Raw genomic sequence first — 17,810 nt, forward strand, 5'->3', positions numbered from 1 at the left:
AACTTTCATGGAGCTGTGTGCCCTCTGCAGATGTGCTCCCCTCTCCCCGGTAGGCGTGAAGATTCCAGAGACCTGTGCATGAGAACAGGGCCCGAGGGCTCTGCGTGCCAGCTCATGACATGTTCATTCATTACACAGTAATGGCTCCCTATTAAAGAGAATTTGTGTTTTAGAGCAAACCTCCTTGCAAGCCAAAAACAGTGGCTTCAGAGGTTAGAGACGCTCCTGCTGAAATCAGGGGGAGTTGCTTCCCATGTAGGTGATTGTGCTGAGTGGCCAGAATCATGGATGACCATTAATGGGCCTTACCATTTGCACGTGGCTGTGCCCTGCAAGAAGACTGGGCTGCTAGGGGACCCAGGTTAAATGGCCTTCTTTCACCCAAACTAGGTGGACTGCTGTGCTGAATTTGTGCCAGGTCCTCATGTACAGATATAACTTGTGTGGAATGTTGTAATGAAACTGCCAGGCAGAAAGACAATCCACTCTGCACGGAGAAATTCCCATTGTGCACTAACCTCTGTAGGAGAAAGCAACACCTAAGAGTGACATCCACAGACCCCCTTCCGCTTCCTTCACTGCACGGGGATCCCTGACGCAGGACAGTCTTCGCATCAAGCATGGGAACCTTGCTGAGTTGAGTGAAGTGTCCCAGGATGACAGAAGCTTTGGAGTAGCAACAGGCAGAGGCAGTGGGGCACGTGCCTTGCTTCACAATAAGCCACACCCATTAGTGAATTTGTATGTACAAGGATAATAGATTCCACTTCCAGGGTGATATTCTGCAGGCATATAGATAGGAGCTAAGATGCATTCTGCAGAAACAGATGGGTTGAGCTGTGTTGTTCAGACCGAAGTTTCTCCTTCCCCTGCATATTGAAGCAGATCTAGCTGGCAAAAACCTTTGAAGCTCTGCATGTCCCATCGGGCTGCAACCCTCAGGACCCCACGGAGAGACCCTCTCAGCTTCTGCCCTGCTCTCCTCATTCTGTCCCATCCCTGACTCTTTCCCCACCAGATGGGAAAAGGGAGGGCCCGGAGGGATCTCTGAGTGTCTCCTGACTTGCTTGTGCTGGCCAGAGACATTTTCATCCTTTACATCCTGACTTCTCTCAGCTGCCTTTGGTTTCCGCCTTAATCCCTCCTTCAACAATGCCGTCTGTCACAGCTTTCCTTCCCTTTTCCCCAGCAACTGTGTTGACAACCAAAATCTCCCACCTGAGCTCTAGATATTTCCAGTATGGCCTCCACCATCGTGATTCCATTAGGCTTCTCCACCTCCTCCTTCCTATGGTTACTATGGTTACTTCCTATGGTTACTATGGTTACTTCCTATGGTTACTATGGTTACTTCCTATGGTTACTTTCCTATGATGATTTTTCCCCAGTGCTCTCACTTGGCTCCTTATTTTAGGAGCCCTTCCATGACTGTACTCCCAAGTCTTCACATTTAGAAAAATGAGACGCTTCTTTGATGCCTCTTTACCTCCTTCTTCTTATCTTCAGGAGGTACACAGTTTCTAAAGAATCAACAGCACGTTCAATATTATTCAACATGCGGTGATAATATCTTTCTGTTGGAAGGCCAAGTTATGACAGATGCCCTTAGATGGTACCAACGTATATTCTTGATAACATCTTTTGAACTTTTATGTATTGACCTTGGGTCTGAATGTTTGCTGCTACTCATCATATTTTCTGTCAAGTCTGGTTTACTTTTCCTGGACACCACAGAAAAGGCAAAATATGTGTAAGGTTCACACTTAAAATCCAGGGTCAGCGGTACTAAACTAAGTCCTGAGCCTTCACATTTTTTACACAACTTCCTTAACTTTTCAGGAATCAAAATAATGCAGCATAAACGGCACTGATCCTGGAACCGGGATACTTAAGTTTCAGTTACAGTTTTGTCCTTTATTAATTAAGCAAATATTTGTCTTGGTTTCCATATCTGTAGACTGGACGTACTGGTTTCTGTCTTCCCCAACTCAGCTCGTGATTGTCGGGAAAGTCAAAGGAGGTGAAGTTCACGGCTGCACATTCTTAATGTAAGCTGGGCCCCAAGTGCCAGGGACTCCTTTATACCAGCGTCTGGGGCTCTGTTAGGTACCAAAGCCATAGTCATATGTGGGCCAGTTGTCTATTTCCATTCCTGTTGGTACTCTAGATGAAACACTGCCCTGTGTAGCTAAGTGTCATTTCTCTTACATATCTTTTAAAGGAAAAAGATGCTAGCTTTATGACCCTCTTGCTTTAAAAGCCCAAAGGCCAGAGACTCCTTATTAGGTCCATTATGGAGAATGAATACAGGTGGTGAGAACAGAAGGCCTGGGGGTACGGTCTGATAGCGTACTGAAGGTAGATGTGAAAAAAGAATTTGAAAAGGACGGTATTTTTGAAGACGAGCTTATCGAAAAAGTGGGATTGAAGAGGAAAAAGAGAAGAAAGTTACATCACACTAAGTAGGTTTTAAGGTACATCAGACTATTTTAAATGATAGCTATAAAACCTCATTAGAAGGGAAGTGCTTTTAAAAAAAGCCTCCTGACTTGGTTATAAATGGCTCACTGGAGTCCATAATGAAATGGTTATTGAATTAGGAAAAAATGATGATAAATACCAGAAGAGAGACCCTAGAAGATGAATATATTCTCAGCAGCATCTTAGAATTTGGTCTGAAGCGGAAGCATGGGTTAAGGTCATGACAGTTGCCAAGTAGTAGAAAGGGCTCTGGTGGCCTTGGAGTTAGAAGCCCTGACTTTGAATCCTGGCTGCTGCATATCTACTCATGTCCCCGAGAGACATCTGTTCCCTGTGCGTTTGTTTTCTCATCTGTAAAATGGAAATGATCACTGAAACATAGCGTTGCTGTACAATTCCATTGAAATAATGACTAAGAAAGAATGTAGCAAATGTCATGGTTGGGGCCCCAGTATTTGTCTCCAGGGGTACCAGGTGATTAGGACAGCTGTGGTAACCGTCCTTGGCAGTAATTAGAACCCAGGCCTGAGTCACTCACTGAGTGGCATCCTCCCAGTGACGTGGATTGGTCCAAGAGTGAGCTTGTGACCTCATCTGGCTCATTGTCAGGGGACAGGGTGTTTGGAGGTTCGGAGAGAATCACGTAGAGTCAGCTTCTCTTTCCCTCTAGTCTTGGGAGTGTAGAGCTGACTGGTGTGGGGCTGTTCCAGCCAACTCCTACCAACATGAAGATAAAGCTGAGACGCAGAGGCAGCACAGAGTCAAGAGAACCGCAGGGAAAGGGAAGCAAAGGACCTAGATTAAGGCAGCCCTGAAGCTAGCGCTAATTCTGGACCGTGAGCTAATACATACGTACTGTTTAATGCGTTACTCTCCTCCGAAAGCATCCTCACTGATTCAGAGTGCTCAGTAAACTGAATACAGAAGACAGTACTGGAATCACATCGTAGTCAAGCATGCAGGCTTTGTGGCTTATATAGACCTTGGTCCAAACCCTGGCTCTCCTACGTGTAGCTGTATGACCATGGGCAACTTTATTAACCTCCTTAAACCTCAGTTTCCTCATATGTAAAATGTGTCCATTGCATATTGCATAGTAACCCGATGCAAGCAAAGTGCTTGCCCTGCAGTAAGCGGTCAGCAAATGTTGTTATGCTGCAGAAATAGGAGGTGTGATGAAGGTCAAGTGCTTCGGCACAGACCATGCCTAGGCTGCTGTTGCAGTCGTGATTTAGTGGCTCTGCTCCTTAAGGACCCTTGCTGCAAAGGAATCTGGGACACACAGCCAGGGAAGCCAGGGGTCTAGGCACCACGCCCCAAGCTGGAGAAGTGCTGGGCTACAGAGTCCCTGGCAGGTTCTCTGATACTGGGGGTCCCCAACCCTACTGGGGGACAGGTTGATGAGTAGAGGGAACATGAGCTTTGGAGTTGGACTTGCACTCTGTCCAATCACCATCTTCACTACTCAGAGCTTTGCTTCCTCTTCTACCAAATGGGGATAATAGTCGCTACTTCCCAAGATTGTTGAGAAGACGAAGGAGTACACAAAGCCTTGTGTGTGCTGCCTGGATCTGGGATTAAGGACTAGCTCCCGTGTTGCTTCGTAGTGACTCCTGAAGACCCTCCCTCGTCAACATCACTTTCTAATGCCTCTAAAGGTTATTCAAGATTTACATGGCGAAAGCCCAGTTCCTCTGTTCAGCCATGTTCAACTAGGATTGCTTATACTTTCGGATTTCAATAAATCTTTATTGGCAGGTTGGGCGCATAATATTTAAAATCAGGTATATTCAGTTGTAATTTATATACAACACAATTTTTACCCATTCCAAGTGTGCAGTGAGCTCTGACTAATGCATGTGCTTGTATAACCACTACCACAATCAAGATATATAACATTTTAATCACCCCAAAACATTCCTTCATGCCTCTTTACATCTCAACCTCTCTCAACACCAGTGGTCCCAGGTAACCACTGATCTGCTTCGTATCACTATAGTTCTGCCTTTTCTAGAACTTTATGTAAATGGAACTAATCATACAGTATATAGTATTTGGCATTTGGCCTCTTTTAATTAGCCTAATGGTTTTAAGAACCATCCGTGTTGTTATCTGTATCCTCAGTTGTGTGTGTGTGTGTGTGTTTGTGCGCGCACGCGTGCGTGGGCTTTATTGCTGGTAAGCATTTCACTGCGTGGATGTACCACATTTATTTATCCATTCACTAGCTTATGGACATTTCAGTTATTTCCAATTTGGGCTATTATGCATAAAGCCGCCATATATATTTGTATATATGAGTCTTCGGGTGGATATATATTCTTTTCTTTTGGGTAACAGTATTATTGTGGGGTCACATGATGGATGTATGTTTAACTTTAAAAGAAGTTGCCAAACTTTTCCAAAGTAGTTTTACCATTCTGTATCCCTGCCGACAGTGTACGAGAATTCAGCTTGTTCCACATTTTCACCAACATTTAATATTCTTAGTCTTTTTAATTTTAGCCACTTTTAGGGGAATATAGTGATATCTCATTGTGGTTTTAATTTGCATCCCCCTAATGTCTGATGATGTTGAGCATCTTTTCCTGTGTTTGTTTGCCATCCACGTATCTTCTTTGGTGACATATGCATTCAAATTTTTTCCTGAATTTAGTAGAGTTGCTTGTCCTTATTATTGCATTAGAGGTCTTTTTGTTCTGTATCCAAATCTCTTATTAGAAATAACTTCACTGTATTCTTCCAGTCTGTTGCTTGCCTTTTAATTTTCTTAACAATACTTCTGAAGAGAACGCTTTTTATTTTGATCAAGTTTAACAATTTTTTTAAATTTTATGATTCATGTTTTTGACTCTATTTAAGAAATTGCTACCTAATCCAAGGTCACAGAGATGTTCTCCTTTGTTTTCTTTTAGAATTTTTATGGTTTTTGCTCTTACGTTTCAGTCTATGCATTAATTTTTGTGTATAGTATAAGGAAAGAGGTGAGGTTCATTTTTCCTCGTATGAATATTCAGTGTTTCCAGTATCCTTTGTTGAAGTACTATCTTTCCCTTATTAAATTACCTTGTCATCTTTGTCAGGAAACAATTGACAATATATTTGTGAGTCTGTTTCTAGAATGTGTTCTGTTCCATTGATCTATATGCAAATCCTTACCCAATACCACATTCTCTTGATTACTGTAGCCAAAGAGAATTCAGGTAGTGTGTACTGTCAGTCTTCAGACAGTGTTTTACTTTTTAAAAAAATGTTTGCATTTCTAAATAATTTTAGAATCAGTTTCTCAATGTCTATAAAAAGCCTGATAGTGCTTTGATTAGGAGTCCATTGAATCTATAGATCAATTCAGAGAGAATTGACATCTGAATAATATTGAATATTCTGACCCATGAATGTATTTAAAGCACATTTCTTCAAAACTACAATGAGGTATCACTTCACACTGGTCAGAATGGCCATCATCAAAAAATATACCAACAATAAATGCTGGAGAGGGTGTGGAGAAAAGGGAACCCTCTTGCACTGTTGGTGGGAATGTAAATTGATACAGCCACTATGGAGAACAGTATGGAGGTTCCTTAAAAAACTAAAAACAGAACTACCATATGACCCAGCAGTCCCACTACTGGGCATATACCCCGAGAAAACCATAATTCAAAAAGAGACATGTACCACAATGTTCATTGCAGCACCATTTACAATAGCCAGAACATGGAAGCAACCTAGGTGTCCATCGACAGATGAATGGATAAAGAAGATGTGACACATATATACAACGGAATATCACTCAACCATAAAAAGAAACGAAATTGACTTATTTGTAGTAAGGTGGATGGACCTAGAGTCTGTCATACAGAGTGAAGTAAGTCAGAAAGAGAAAAACAAATACCGTATGCTGACACACATATATGGAATCTAGAAAAAAAATGGTTCTGATGAACCTAGGGGCAGGACAGGAATAAAGACGCAAATGTAGAGCATGGACTTGAGGACACGGGGAGGGGGAAGGGTAAGCTGGGATGAAGTGAGAGAGTGGCGTGGACATATATACACTACCAAATGTAAAATAGATAGCTAGTGGGAAGCAGCCGCATTGCACAGGGAGATCAGTTTGGTGCTCTGTGACCACCTAGAGGGGTGGGATAGGGAGGGTGGGAGGCAGATGCAAGAGGGAGGAGATATGGAGATATATGTATATATATAGCTGATTCACTTTGTTATAGAGCAGAAACTAACACACCATTGTAAAGCAATTATACTCCAATAAAGATGTTAAATAAAAAAAAAGAAAAAAACTGCCAAATATCTCCTACTGAAAAGGACCACAAGGAGATGAGATGAAACACAGTTAGGAATTGTACCTGTAAAAGGAAACATTGAGAAAAACTGCGGGGCCCTCCCCTCGCACCTGGCTCACAATGGCAATGGAATTTGGTACTTGGCAAAGTGTGTGCTGGGCTCTCCCACGTCGTGGCACTTGAAGCATGTCTTGCGTAGTGTGCTCTCTATCATTCCTCGTGGCAAACTCTCCTAGTGAGAGGAAGCTCCACTATTCATGCATAAGACATGTCATGGTAGTAATAATAGCACTTACTCATATTTACATTTATATGTCTGGTCTTTTCTTAATCTATTTCTCAGAAAGAAAACTCAAATACTGGACTGTCCGGTTTAAAACCAGACACATGGCAACCATATTTACTAAAACTTCACTGGCTGCCAGGCAATGTGCTATTTGCATTCACATGTATTATGTGTGTTACATCTTATTAAACCCGTGTAATGGTAAAAAAATAAAATAAAGCAGATTTCTAATAAACAGCATATAATTGGGTCTTGATTTTTTTCAAAACCAAATCTGACAATCTCAGCCTATTAATTGGGATATTTAGGCCATTTAATATAATCTACATGGTTGGGTTTCGATCTACCATCTTACTATGTATTTTATTTGTCCCATCTTTTCTCTATATGTTTGCCTCTTTTTCTGCCTGCTTCTGCACTGGTAATTTAATTTTTATTTTTAATCTATTTTTAAAAGTTAAACAATTCTCTAAGACTTGTAATAAAAACAGGTTTCTCTGCTCCAATCCTTACAGCCTTGGGCCCTACAGCCTACAGCTAGTTTCTAGTCTCTCAGCTATTTCTTTCGGCCTTGCACCTCCATATTCTGAGATGATAAACCTACACTGATTTCTTGAGTTTTTGAAAATGTAAACTTATCTGTTGACTTTCTATCATGGGAGATTATGAATTTGCATTCTTGACCCATTCTTCTTTCCTTATTTCTTCCAAAAAATTATATTAGAGATTTTGGTTAATATGTATGGTTTATACCCTTATGATTATGTAAATACTGTTCACTGATGAACTAATTATACTACTTAGAGCGTAATATGATCCCGCTTCCTTTCTTATACAGCTTAGACTTTTTTCTAGCATTAATAATGACATTTTCTCCCAATTATCTTAGGCTCCTAGGTGCTGATCATTGATTCCAAATTCTCCAAGAAAATTGTAAGGCGCCTCTCAATATTATTTTCCACATAATCAAATGCATCAGGTCACGGACAATTTCTTTTAAATGTTTTCTCTACGAGCCGTCCCCAGGGAGCCTGTGTCTCCCTGCTCTCTGGGGCTGTTTCGGCCTTCTTTGGAACTGAGAATTTTTTATGATTCCACTTTATCTCCATTTGCACCTTATTAGCTATACATCTTCGGGTTTTAGTGGGTTTTTTGGTTTTTGGGGTTTTTTTGTTTGTTTGTTTTAGTGATTGAACTAATGTTTAAATGTAATTTAACTACATCTTTACCTTAGCACCGTCTATCTGTAATGTATCTATCTACATTACAGATTACTTTCTTATAACCCGTCTCACCCTTTATGCTATTGTATATTTTACTTCTACATATGTTAGAAAGCTTGCAGTATGTTTTTATATTGGCTTTAGTGAATTATCTCCTAAAGAGATTAAAATATAAGAAAAATATACTTTATATAGCATATACTTACCATTTCTTGCATTCTTCATTCTATTGTATACATCCAGATTTCTACCTGATACCTATTTTTCATCTGCTTGTGAAACTTCCCTTAATATCTTACACTGAACATTCTCTGGCAATGAATTCTCTCAGCTTTTGTTAGTTTGAAAAGCATATATTTTTTTCTTGGTTATTCAATCAGTTGAAAAGTTGATTAATTAGAATTAATTTTTAAAAGGTTGACAGGTTTTGTTTTGTTTCTTTCCCTCTCAAGACTTTAAAGATGTTATTTCATTCTCTTCTGGCTTATGTAGTTTCTGACATGAATTCTACTGCCAGTTTTATCTTTGTTCTGTAAAGTATCTTTTTTCTCAGTTGCTTTTAAGATTTTTGTCTTTATCACTGATATTCAGTAGTTTGATTATGATGAGCCTAAATGTCGTTTCCCTATGTTGGTTCCGGTTGAGGTTCATTGAGTCTCTTGGATTTGGGGTTTATAGTTTTTTATCAAATATGTACATTTTTGGTTATTACTTCACATAATTTTTTCCCCTTTCTCTCTTTTCTTTCCTTCTGGGGCTCCGGTTATACATATTTAGACCGTTTCATATTGACATCCAGGTCACTGATGGTCTATTTCTTTAAGTCTTTTTTCTCTATGTGTTTTATTTTGGATAATTTATTTTGTAATGTTTAAAAATTCACTGACCTTTCTTCCTGCTACATCTAATAGCTCTGCTAATCTGCTGTTGATTCTGTATAGTGTATTTTTAAATTTAAATATAGCTTTTCCTGTCTACAATTTCCTTTTTTTTTTATTTTTTATTATTTTATTATTTCCTAATTATGTTCAAATTTTACTTTATATCTTTGTACATAGTTGTGACATCTACAATATTTTTAAGTTCTTGTTTAATTTCATTATCTCTCACTACCGTGTCTGTTTCTGTTGATTAATTTCTCTCTTGAATGTGGATCATATTGTCCTCCTTCTTTTCATGCCTGGCGGTGATTTTTAATTGGATGCCGGAGATTGTAAATTTTACATTGTTGAGTACTAGATTTCATTGTATTCCTGTAAAGACTGTTGTTCTTTATTTTGAGGTGCATTTAAGTTACTTGCAGATTATTTTCATTTTTCAAGGCTTCCTTTTATGTTTTGTTATGACGAATTCAAGGGAACCTTTTTTCTGGGAATAATTTAGCCTCACGACTATGGCTTGACCCTTCTTAGGACTGTACTGTGTGGTCCATGTTTTGGGAGGCCTATCCTCTCTGGATGGTGGAAATACAAACTATTTTCAGCCTTACGTGAGCTCATGAGATGATTCAACCTACTGCTTCATAGTCATTGCTTCTCTGACCTCATGCATTTCACCTCATGCATGTGCAGGTTAATACACAGCGGAAGACTATAGCGAAACCTCTGCTGTTATCATTTCTTTGCAATACATAGCCCTGCAAGTTCTAGCTGCCTAGACAGCCCCTTCCCTACCCCACCCACACGCCTGTGTTTACCTCTTCTTGAATTCAGCAGGCCCTCCAGACTCTGTTCATGTTTCTTCTCTCAGTGTTTCAGTCTGGAAACCATCACCGGGCAGTTGGCTACAGAGATTATAGAGCTCGCTTCATTTGTTTTCCTTGAGTCAGAGATCAAGTTTTATGTTGCCTATTGTCTAATGTCTGAAAACAATGGTTAACAGTATATGCTGTTCCTGTTACAGTTAGTCATTAATGGACAGAAGCAAATATCTCTCTATATTTTTGCCCATATTCATATCCTTTGGTCTGTTGGATTTCATTACTCCTTTATTATCTTCCTGTAGAAACAACCATGGAATACTGGAGAGTGGAGAGTGGCAGCTGAAATGGAAAGATAGGCTCATATCTGCTTCAGCCTTCTCTTCACCCATATTTCAGCTACAGTCACATAAAAGAAAAATAAATGATCCTTGAATATCCACTTAAAATAGATTAACTTATATTAATTAAAATTCTGAACCAAGCAAGTAAGGCATGTTAAAGTGAATTTTTTATTTAAAGTTTCAGGGTATGAAGACTTAAGCTTTTTTCCTTTCCACATACAATTTGAAAAATCATTAACATTGAATAAATATAGAGACAAATGGAGAAAAACATCTATGAGCTTTAAATTCTTATCTTTCTGGGGTCTTTTATTAAATATCTATAATTACAGAATACAATATAAGAAATATAATATAATAAAAGAAAACTAAAATAATTTGTAATTTTAGAGTATATAAAATTTTAATTTAAAAAAAAATAGGTTAGGGACTTCCCTGGTGGTGCGGTGGTGAAGAACCCGCCTGCCAATGCAGGGCACATGGGTTCCCTGGTCTGGGAAGATCCCACATGCCATGGAGCAGCTAAGCCTGTGCACTACCACTACTGAGGCTGCACTCTAGAGCCCACGAGCCACAACTACTAAGCCCACAAGCCACAACTACTGAGCCCGCATGCCACAACTACTGAAGCCCATGTGCCTAGAGCCCGTGCTCCACAACAAGAGAAGCCACCGCAGTGAGAAGCCCATGCACCGCAATGAAGAGTAACCCCCTCTTGCCGCAACTAGAGAAGAAAGCCCGTACCCAGCAACAAAGACCCAACGCAGCCAAAAATAAATAAATAACTAAATAAAATTTTAAAAAATAAATAAATAAAATAGGTTAATAATACATAGGAGGACTTCCCTGGTGGTGCAGTGGTTAAGAATCCACCTGCCAATGCAGGGGACACGGCTTTGAGCCCTGGCCCGGGAAGATCCCACATGCCGCGGAGCAACCAAGCCCATGTGCCACAACTGTTGAGCCTGAGAGCCACAACTGCTGAGCCCGCGTGCCACAACTACTGAAGCCCACATGCCTAGAGCCCGTGCTCCACAACAAGAGAAGCCACCGCAATGAGAAGCCCATGCACCACAACAAAGAGTAGCCTCCGCTGGCCGCAACTAGAGAAAGCCGCGCAGTAACAAAGAACCAAAGCAGCCAAAAATAAATAAAATAAATAAATTTAATAATACATAGGATGCTTTACCTCTTGTAAACATCTTTAATAAATTTTTTATGTGTTGCTAAATTGATAGATCTGAATCTCCTCACGCTTCTCTGTTTTTCTATGTTTCCTACCAAGGAAAGCTGTTTTGACTCTCTTCCTGCAGCAGCTTATCTCCAGTTTATTTTCCTTCCTCCCTTCCCTCAACTTGCCTTATCAAAGCAGATGTTATCCAGGCAGGTAAAATGGAGAGCAGAGGCAGTTGTCCATATAATTCAGCAAACCCGATATGGAATTTTAGATATTTAGAGAGACAGATTTACCCATGATAGCCATCTGTGTCTATCAGATTCACCAGATAATTGTTCAGCTTCTCACTTCCTTTTGGCAGGGCAGATAGAGATGGAGTGAAGCTAAGAGAGAGGGTAGATCATCGAACAGATACAAGGACAACCTTTTAGGATAAATATGCTGTATCTTCTCTAAGGGGAAATTGTGACTTACTAATTTTGGGAATGTGATCTGAGAATGTAATAAGTGTGTGAACCAAGGAGAATCAGTAAACATCATTTGTTTAGACCTTTAATATGCCTTTCATAAGCACCAGCACGAAAGTGGATTAAAAGAAGATACAAGCAAATAGCTAGATTATCATTAGATCGGGGAAAAAAGTTGAGGATAGAGCAATTTTGTCATGGATACAGAATGAGCAGGGATAACAGGAAACAAAAGGGAGAGATAAATTGGCATTTCTTCAATTAGCAAAATGATGGACACAGATCAGGGCTGGAACCATGGTTGGTCTACATTTTTATGGTACTCTAGAAAGTTTTGCTAATAAAATTAAGGGCTTTCTTTTTTCCAATTAGAAAAATAGCTGAGGAGGACAAGACTTGACATATGGATAGGAAAGTGTTTAAGTGGTAATCATCACTCTGTGAGGAATTGGGAGGAATCTATGTTGTATTCTCATCAACGAGGACTTTGACCTGGAAGTGGTGACTCCCAAAACAAGATGTAGCCATCTGGGATCCAAGTCTGTTCCTAGACCAGCTGACCAAGTCAAGCAAATACTAGTTTTTAAACTGTAGTGATCACGTTAGCCTACTCTTATATATCACAGTAAATATCACGTACAAATCTCACCACTGTTTTACAAAACAGGCATAGTGGCATAGCAAGACATGAAGGAGTTATGTGAAGGTCTCAAGATTTTTCAGTCTAGAAGAATAAGAGTCTAGAGATAATTATTAAAATTTGTAAAATCAGGAAGGGTTTGGAAAGTTGCATAACAAATCTCAGAATACTAGACCAAGAGCCATCCCCCACACCTTTGAAGAGGTCGTCTTAGTGTCAATCACAAGACGAAGCACGTATTATAGCGAACCTAAGGAATTTTTTCCTCAGGGTTTATACCAGATGAATAATTACATAAATTTAAGGAGGATTTCTATGAATTCGCGGTCTGCATGGGCATTTGGAACATATTTCTGACCTTTTCCAGTCTATATCCTTAAGTCACATCCCACTACAATATTTTATGTGATGCTACCACTGTCAGACAGAATATTGGGTTAACAGGATATCAACCCAGTCTGAGGTGACATGTCTTTTATATTGGTTTAAATAACTTGTCCTTCACCTTGACAAAGGAGTTTTATGATCTGCTTTTTTCTTTTTAAAAATTTTTGTCATATTAACTCCCTTCATTTTTTTCTCATATTTATTCCCTATGTACCAGTGTACCAGACCCCCAAAGTTCCAGTCTTCCTTTATGTCAAAGAGAACACAAGGGTTAGAAAATAAATTTACATTCTCCTATATAGTTTTCAAATCTCAGAAAGCTTAAATCCAGTTTGAACTTCTGAGTATTTACATGCATATTCTGAAGCTATCAAATTGAATTTACTCGTCCAGAAGGTCATCTTAATGCCACAGTCAAAAGTTACCCGATGTTTGTGAATAAATAGCCAATATAGTCATTTTGGACTACTTTAACAAAACCACAGGGTAAGCTTAGAATGAATAACCCACATTTAATTGATGTGGCTTTGGCAACAGACTTAGTTTTTCTTAGCTTATTTCAGCCATACAGATGAAGAGAAAGACGTGCAAATAAAGAGATCTGTTCTCCCATCTGTAGTTAAGCTTCTATTGCCAGTACCACACATAGCTTAAGATGTTTAGGAACCTGGAGAGAACTCATACAAAGACTTATTTCCACGACCAATTGCATTATAGGAAAGTATGCCAGTCAGTAATACGGTGTGACTACTAAACACCCATGAGTTGCTCTTTCTGGCTGGTGAATTGTGTTGAGTCCTCATTCAACACAATTTGAAATTTATTTGGCTGAAAATTTGTAGGTATGACTAAAGGTCTCAAAGTAAAAATGAGCTTGGGTTTTAAAGTTTTCCATTTTCCTAGGATTTACGAGTGTGGAAGAGGGGAAAAAAACAGTGATTACTGAAGCAGTTTGTTTGAATATATAAGAGAGGGTAGATCATTGCACAGAAGCAAGTGTAACCTTTTAGGATAGACTGAAAATCAGAGCTTACTAATTTGGGAATATTCCCTGAGAATGTAGCAAGTCTGTGAACAAAGGATAATTAGTAAACATCATTTGCTTAAGCTTTTTAAAAAGCCTTTCCGGTGCCTATTCCAAAATGGATTTCTTGGGAAAATGGACTCCATCTTTTCTATACATGAGGCAGCTTGCAACCAACTCCAAGTACTTTGCTCCACGTTTATAATCGTTCAATAACCCCCAAGGAAATGGTTGCCACATGGTACTTGCTTAGGAAATAACTGGGGCAGTTGTTTAGTGAAATGTACGCAGGTGCTGCAGTAGAACACTGACCACACAGGGGAAGTTTGGTTTGTCTTCGATTCCAGACAGTGTGTGTATTATGTACCTGCAGGGGCCCTCACCTCTCCTTGACAACCCCTTCTGGAAACTTACAGAGTACCTACTTTGTAACGAGCATTATTACCAATGAGCTATGATTATATGATGTCAGGATCGTTTAAAAATTCCCTTGTTGTGACACAGCCAGCAGGTAGCCAAGCAGATCGTCAAGCCTAGTCTTTCCAACTCTGAAGCCTATTGTCTTTTCGCTTCATTCTTCTGAATATTTAGATGAACTTGGAACTCAAGTCGGGTTTGCTTAAGCCTGTCCTATATAACAATCTCTATGGACAGATACACTAATAATACCAAGAGTTTTGGTTTATACATTTAAGCAATTAAAGATTTGTGAGATAGGATCCGTGAAAAAAAATTGAGATACTTTAATCTGTAGAAGACTGAGGAAAAAATGAGTTAGTGGCCTTTCCCAAACACTCAAAATCAGTGCTAATACAGATTGCACTAACTTGGAAATTTATATTAACTGAAGCAGTGCTGGAAATAAGCTTTTCCCTTTGCAGCTATTTTAAATATAGTGTTACAATGTAAATGAATAGTGTAAAACAAATTTGGAAGATGCAAGAAGCCAATTAAGAGAACAAGTTGTTTAAAAGAGAAAAACCTCACTGTTTTGTGTAAGGACATATAAGAAGTCCCTGAGTAATCTCATCTGTTCACTACAAATGGCTCCCAGGAACTTGCCTCTGTGATAACTTGGTTCTTGTGCTACTATGCGTGCTGATGTTAAACGTGATGCCGGCACTCAGCTTGGCATCTACACTCCCTGAGGATGAGAGCAGGAGGAATGAGGCCAGACCTGGGACCTTCCAGCCCAGTGATGCTTTGAGGTAGGGGCGGGGGCCAAAGCGGATACTAAAGCCACATTCCCTGCACTATCCTTCGTCTTGGTCACTGACCCTTGCTCTAAGGGCTTGGAAGTATTAAGAAACCTGTCTTTAAAATATTCAATAATTCTGAATGATCTTATCCCCCCTGGCTATCTGAATTAATGAAGTCTGGCTGTATGAGAACTATAGCTGCACAGAAAAAGGAAGTCAGCTCTTTTCTCTGGTTGCTGAAGTGAGAACAAAAAAAAACAGCAGATTGGGATTTCAAAAGGAAAAGTTCATATTCAATTTAATTTCAGGAAGAATTTTCTAAAGATGAGAGCTTATTTCATCCACCTATTTTTTCATTACACTCCGTGCTAGCTATGTGTCAGGCTCTGTGCTGAGCGTGGGTGATGGCGAATAAATCAGGCACTCTCTCAGCCTATAGTTATCATCAGCTCTATTAGCATATAATTGCCATTCTGTAGAGAAAGGCGATGTGGAGTCAGGAACAGGCTTACGTGGGAATTCTGAAGAGATGGATAAAAACCAATCTGCCCCCAGGCTGCTAGCAGTCTAATAACACTTATTTTGAGAATTGCTGCCATTTTCTGAATAATAGCTGTGTACCTGTTCCAGGCATCGTGCTATGTTTATTATGTGCTATGTAGCTAGTCCTCAGAGCGCCCCTGTGATGGAGGTTATATAATCTGATTTTCATATGAGGAACCTAAAGCCACCTGCTGGGGCACCTGGTCCAGGAGCAGAGGGCTGATGCTCGCTGATGAGCTGAGTGGGGATTTTGTATTGCACATCCTGAGTTAACAGTTGAAAAACCTCTGGTTGAATTGTTTCTCCAAAATGTCTTCTCTGCCACCATCCCACGCAGAACGTCCCCAATCTGGGCTGCCCTGCTCACCCTCCGCTGACTCATCCCCCCCCCCCCCACCCCAGGCACAATAAATCCCTCTTTACTGAAGCTCTGAGGCCAGACAGTATTCCTAACACAACACTCTCAACATTCCTTCCAAAAAAGAAGGACCTAAAAATTCTCCTGTCAGCTGCTAACAGACTACAAGGCTGTCCATCTCCTTTCCTGCTGGAGGTATGCAAGATAATGCATCCAAGGGACAGGAAAAGAAGGTCCCGAGTCCATTCTGTAAGGAAGAGATTCCCTACCATGCTGACATGCCCTGAACGGACCCCAGGTGTGCTGAGATGTTGAGCCCTCAGCTCTCAGGTAGCCGGGGGTCCTGGGGCAGCTGGTGTGTTCCTCAGTGAGCTGTATGTGTGTATTTGCTACATGTGCCAGAACTTTAAAAGGACTGGGAAGCACTGCTGTAAGTCATCCCATGAAACATCTGGGGCTTGGTGGTGGTGATAAGTGAGAGAACTTACCTTAAGAGACAGAAGGCAGATGGGATGACGAGAAGTCATCAGGGTAGGAGAAGTCATTAGTGACCTTGAAAGAGTGAAACCCGCTGGTCCGTCTTGTGATCCAACCCTTGAACTCATTAGCAAGGCCCTGTTGACAGCTGTTCTCACAGTCACGACGTGAACTTAAACATGTTGTGAGGTCAGAACTGAGTCAACTCATTGTGGATGCAAGGCTGGCTTGTCCCTTTGAACTTTAATCTTTATCACGGCCATTCAATTATTTTGTGAGTTCTTATAATCCCCTGAGAAAAGAAACTGACTTCAAAAGTACAATATCTAACACTTTTTCAGATTACAGTATTTTTATGAACTGTAAGAAACTTACAGTGCCTGAAAGAAACTACATAAAGAAGGTGTCAGCATTTTCAGTATAAACTCTATTTCCAAAGGTTTATGCATTCTGGAGAAATTTGCTTGAGGGGGAAACTTGGCATATGGTGTCTGAGTTCCTGACTGTCCATACCTCATTTCGTAGGTATTACAAGTGAGTCCTTCAAATTCACTGCATTTGGCATCTGTAATTTTTAGAAATAAAAAGGTGGCTTTAATAACAGGTGATTTCTGTGTTTAATGTCAGTGCACACAATTCTTAGAGGATCAAAGAACTCAGGAATACCAGAAGTCCTGTTTTATAGCTTCTGATTATGACAGTATCGTGGAGGGAAAGAAGGGAAAAGAAAATAATATAAAGGGACAGATGCCAAGAAATGCTGGTGTCCTCAGAAGGGCACCAGAGTTAGACCTCCTTTATCTTTCTTCCTACCCCAGATTTCTCCCTGCCCTGTTTCCTGCCTGGTGTTACAGGCCAGGCGAACGTACATGGGCTTTAGTGTCTGGGGCCTTGCCCCAGAAAAATCACTGAAAAGGTTGCCAAGAATCCTACTTTGCTTTTTGAGTCTCCATTTGAAGGGACTGGATTAACTCATAAAATACCTATAGGGGAGAGAGTTCTTAGACAAAGCCAAAAAAATATTTCCCTTGCAGGCAATGCCTATCACCAGGGCCAGAGAGATGAGATAAATGCCAGAAAAACCCTGGCATGGGAGTCTACAGATGCGATCGATCCAAGAGGGTGGGGGAAGAGGTACCGGACAACTGTGGTTCTCGGGAACCGTGGAACTGTTAACTCCGTCCTCAGGATGGGAGGTATGGGA

At 40.3% G+C, this 17,810-nt stretch overlaps 1 protein-coding gene across 8 annotated transcripts in view; it reads left to right on the plus strand.

The window, feature by feature from the left end:
* The window catches only part of NCKAP5 (NCK associated protein 5), a 1,056,997-nt gene that overhangs the window by 987,978 nt on the left and 51,209 nt on the right, over nucleotides 1-17,810 (plus strand). The window contains exon 16 of one of the 8 annotated variants that reach the window (XM_070046016.1): nucleotides 10,296-10,913. The exons of the other annotated variants lie outside the window; for them this stretch is intronic. Within the exon in view, the coding sequence (XP_069902117.1) occupies nucleotides 10,296-10,336 (41 nt within the window). The 3' untranslated portion in view covers nucleotides 10,337-10,913. Of the gene's footprint in view, nucleotides 1-10,295; nucleotides 10,914-17,810 lie in introns of those variants that run through there. 8 annotated transcript variants of the gene reach the window in all.

This window comes from Globicephala melas, chromosome 7 (genome assembly GCF_963455315.2).
Source record: "Globicephala melas chromosome 7, mGloMel1.2, whole genome shotgun sequence".
Lineage (NCBI taxonomy): Eukaryota > Metazoa > Chordata > Mammalia > Artiodactyla > Delphinidae > Globicephala > Globicephala melas.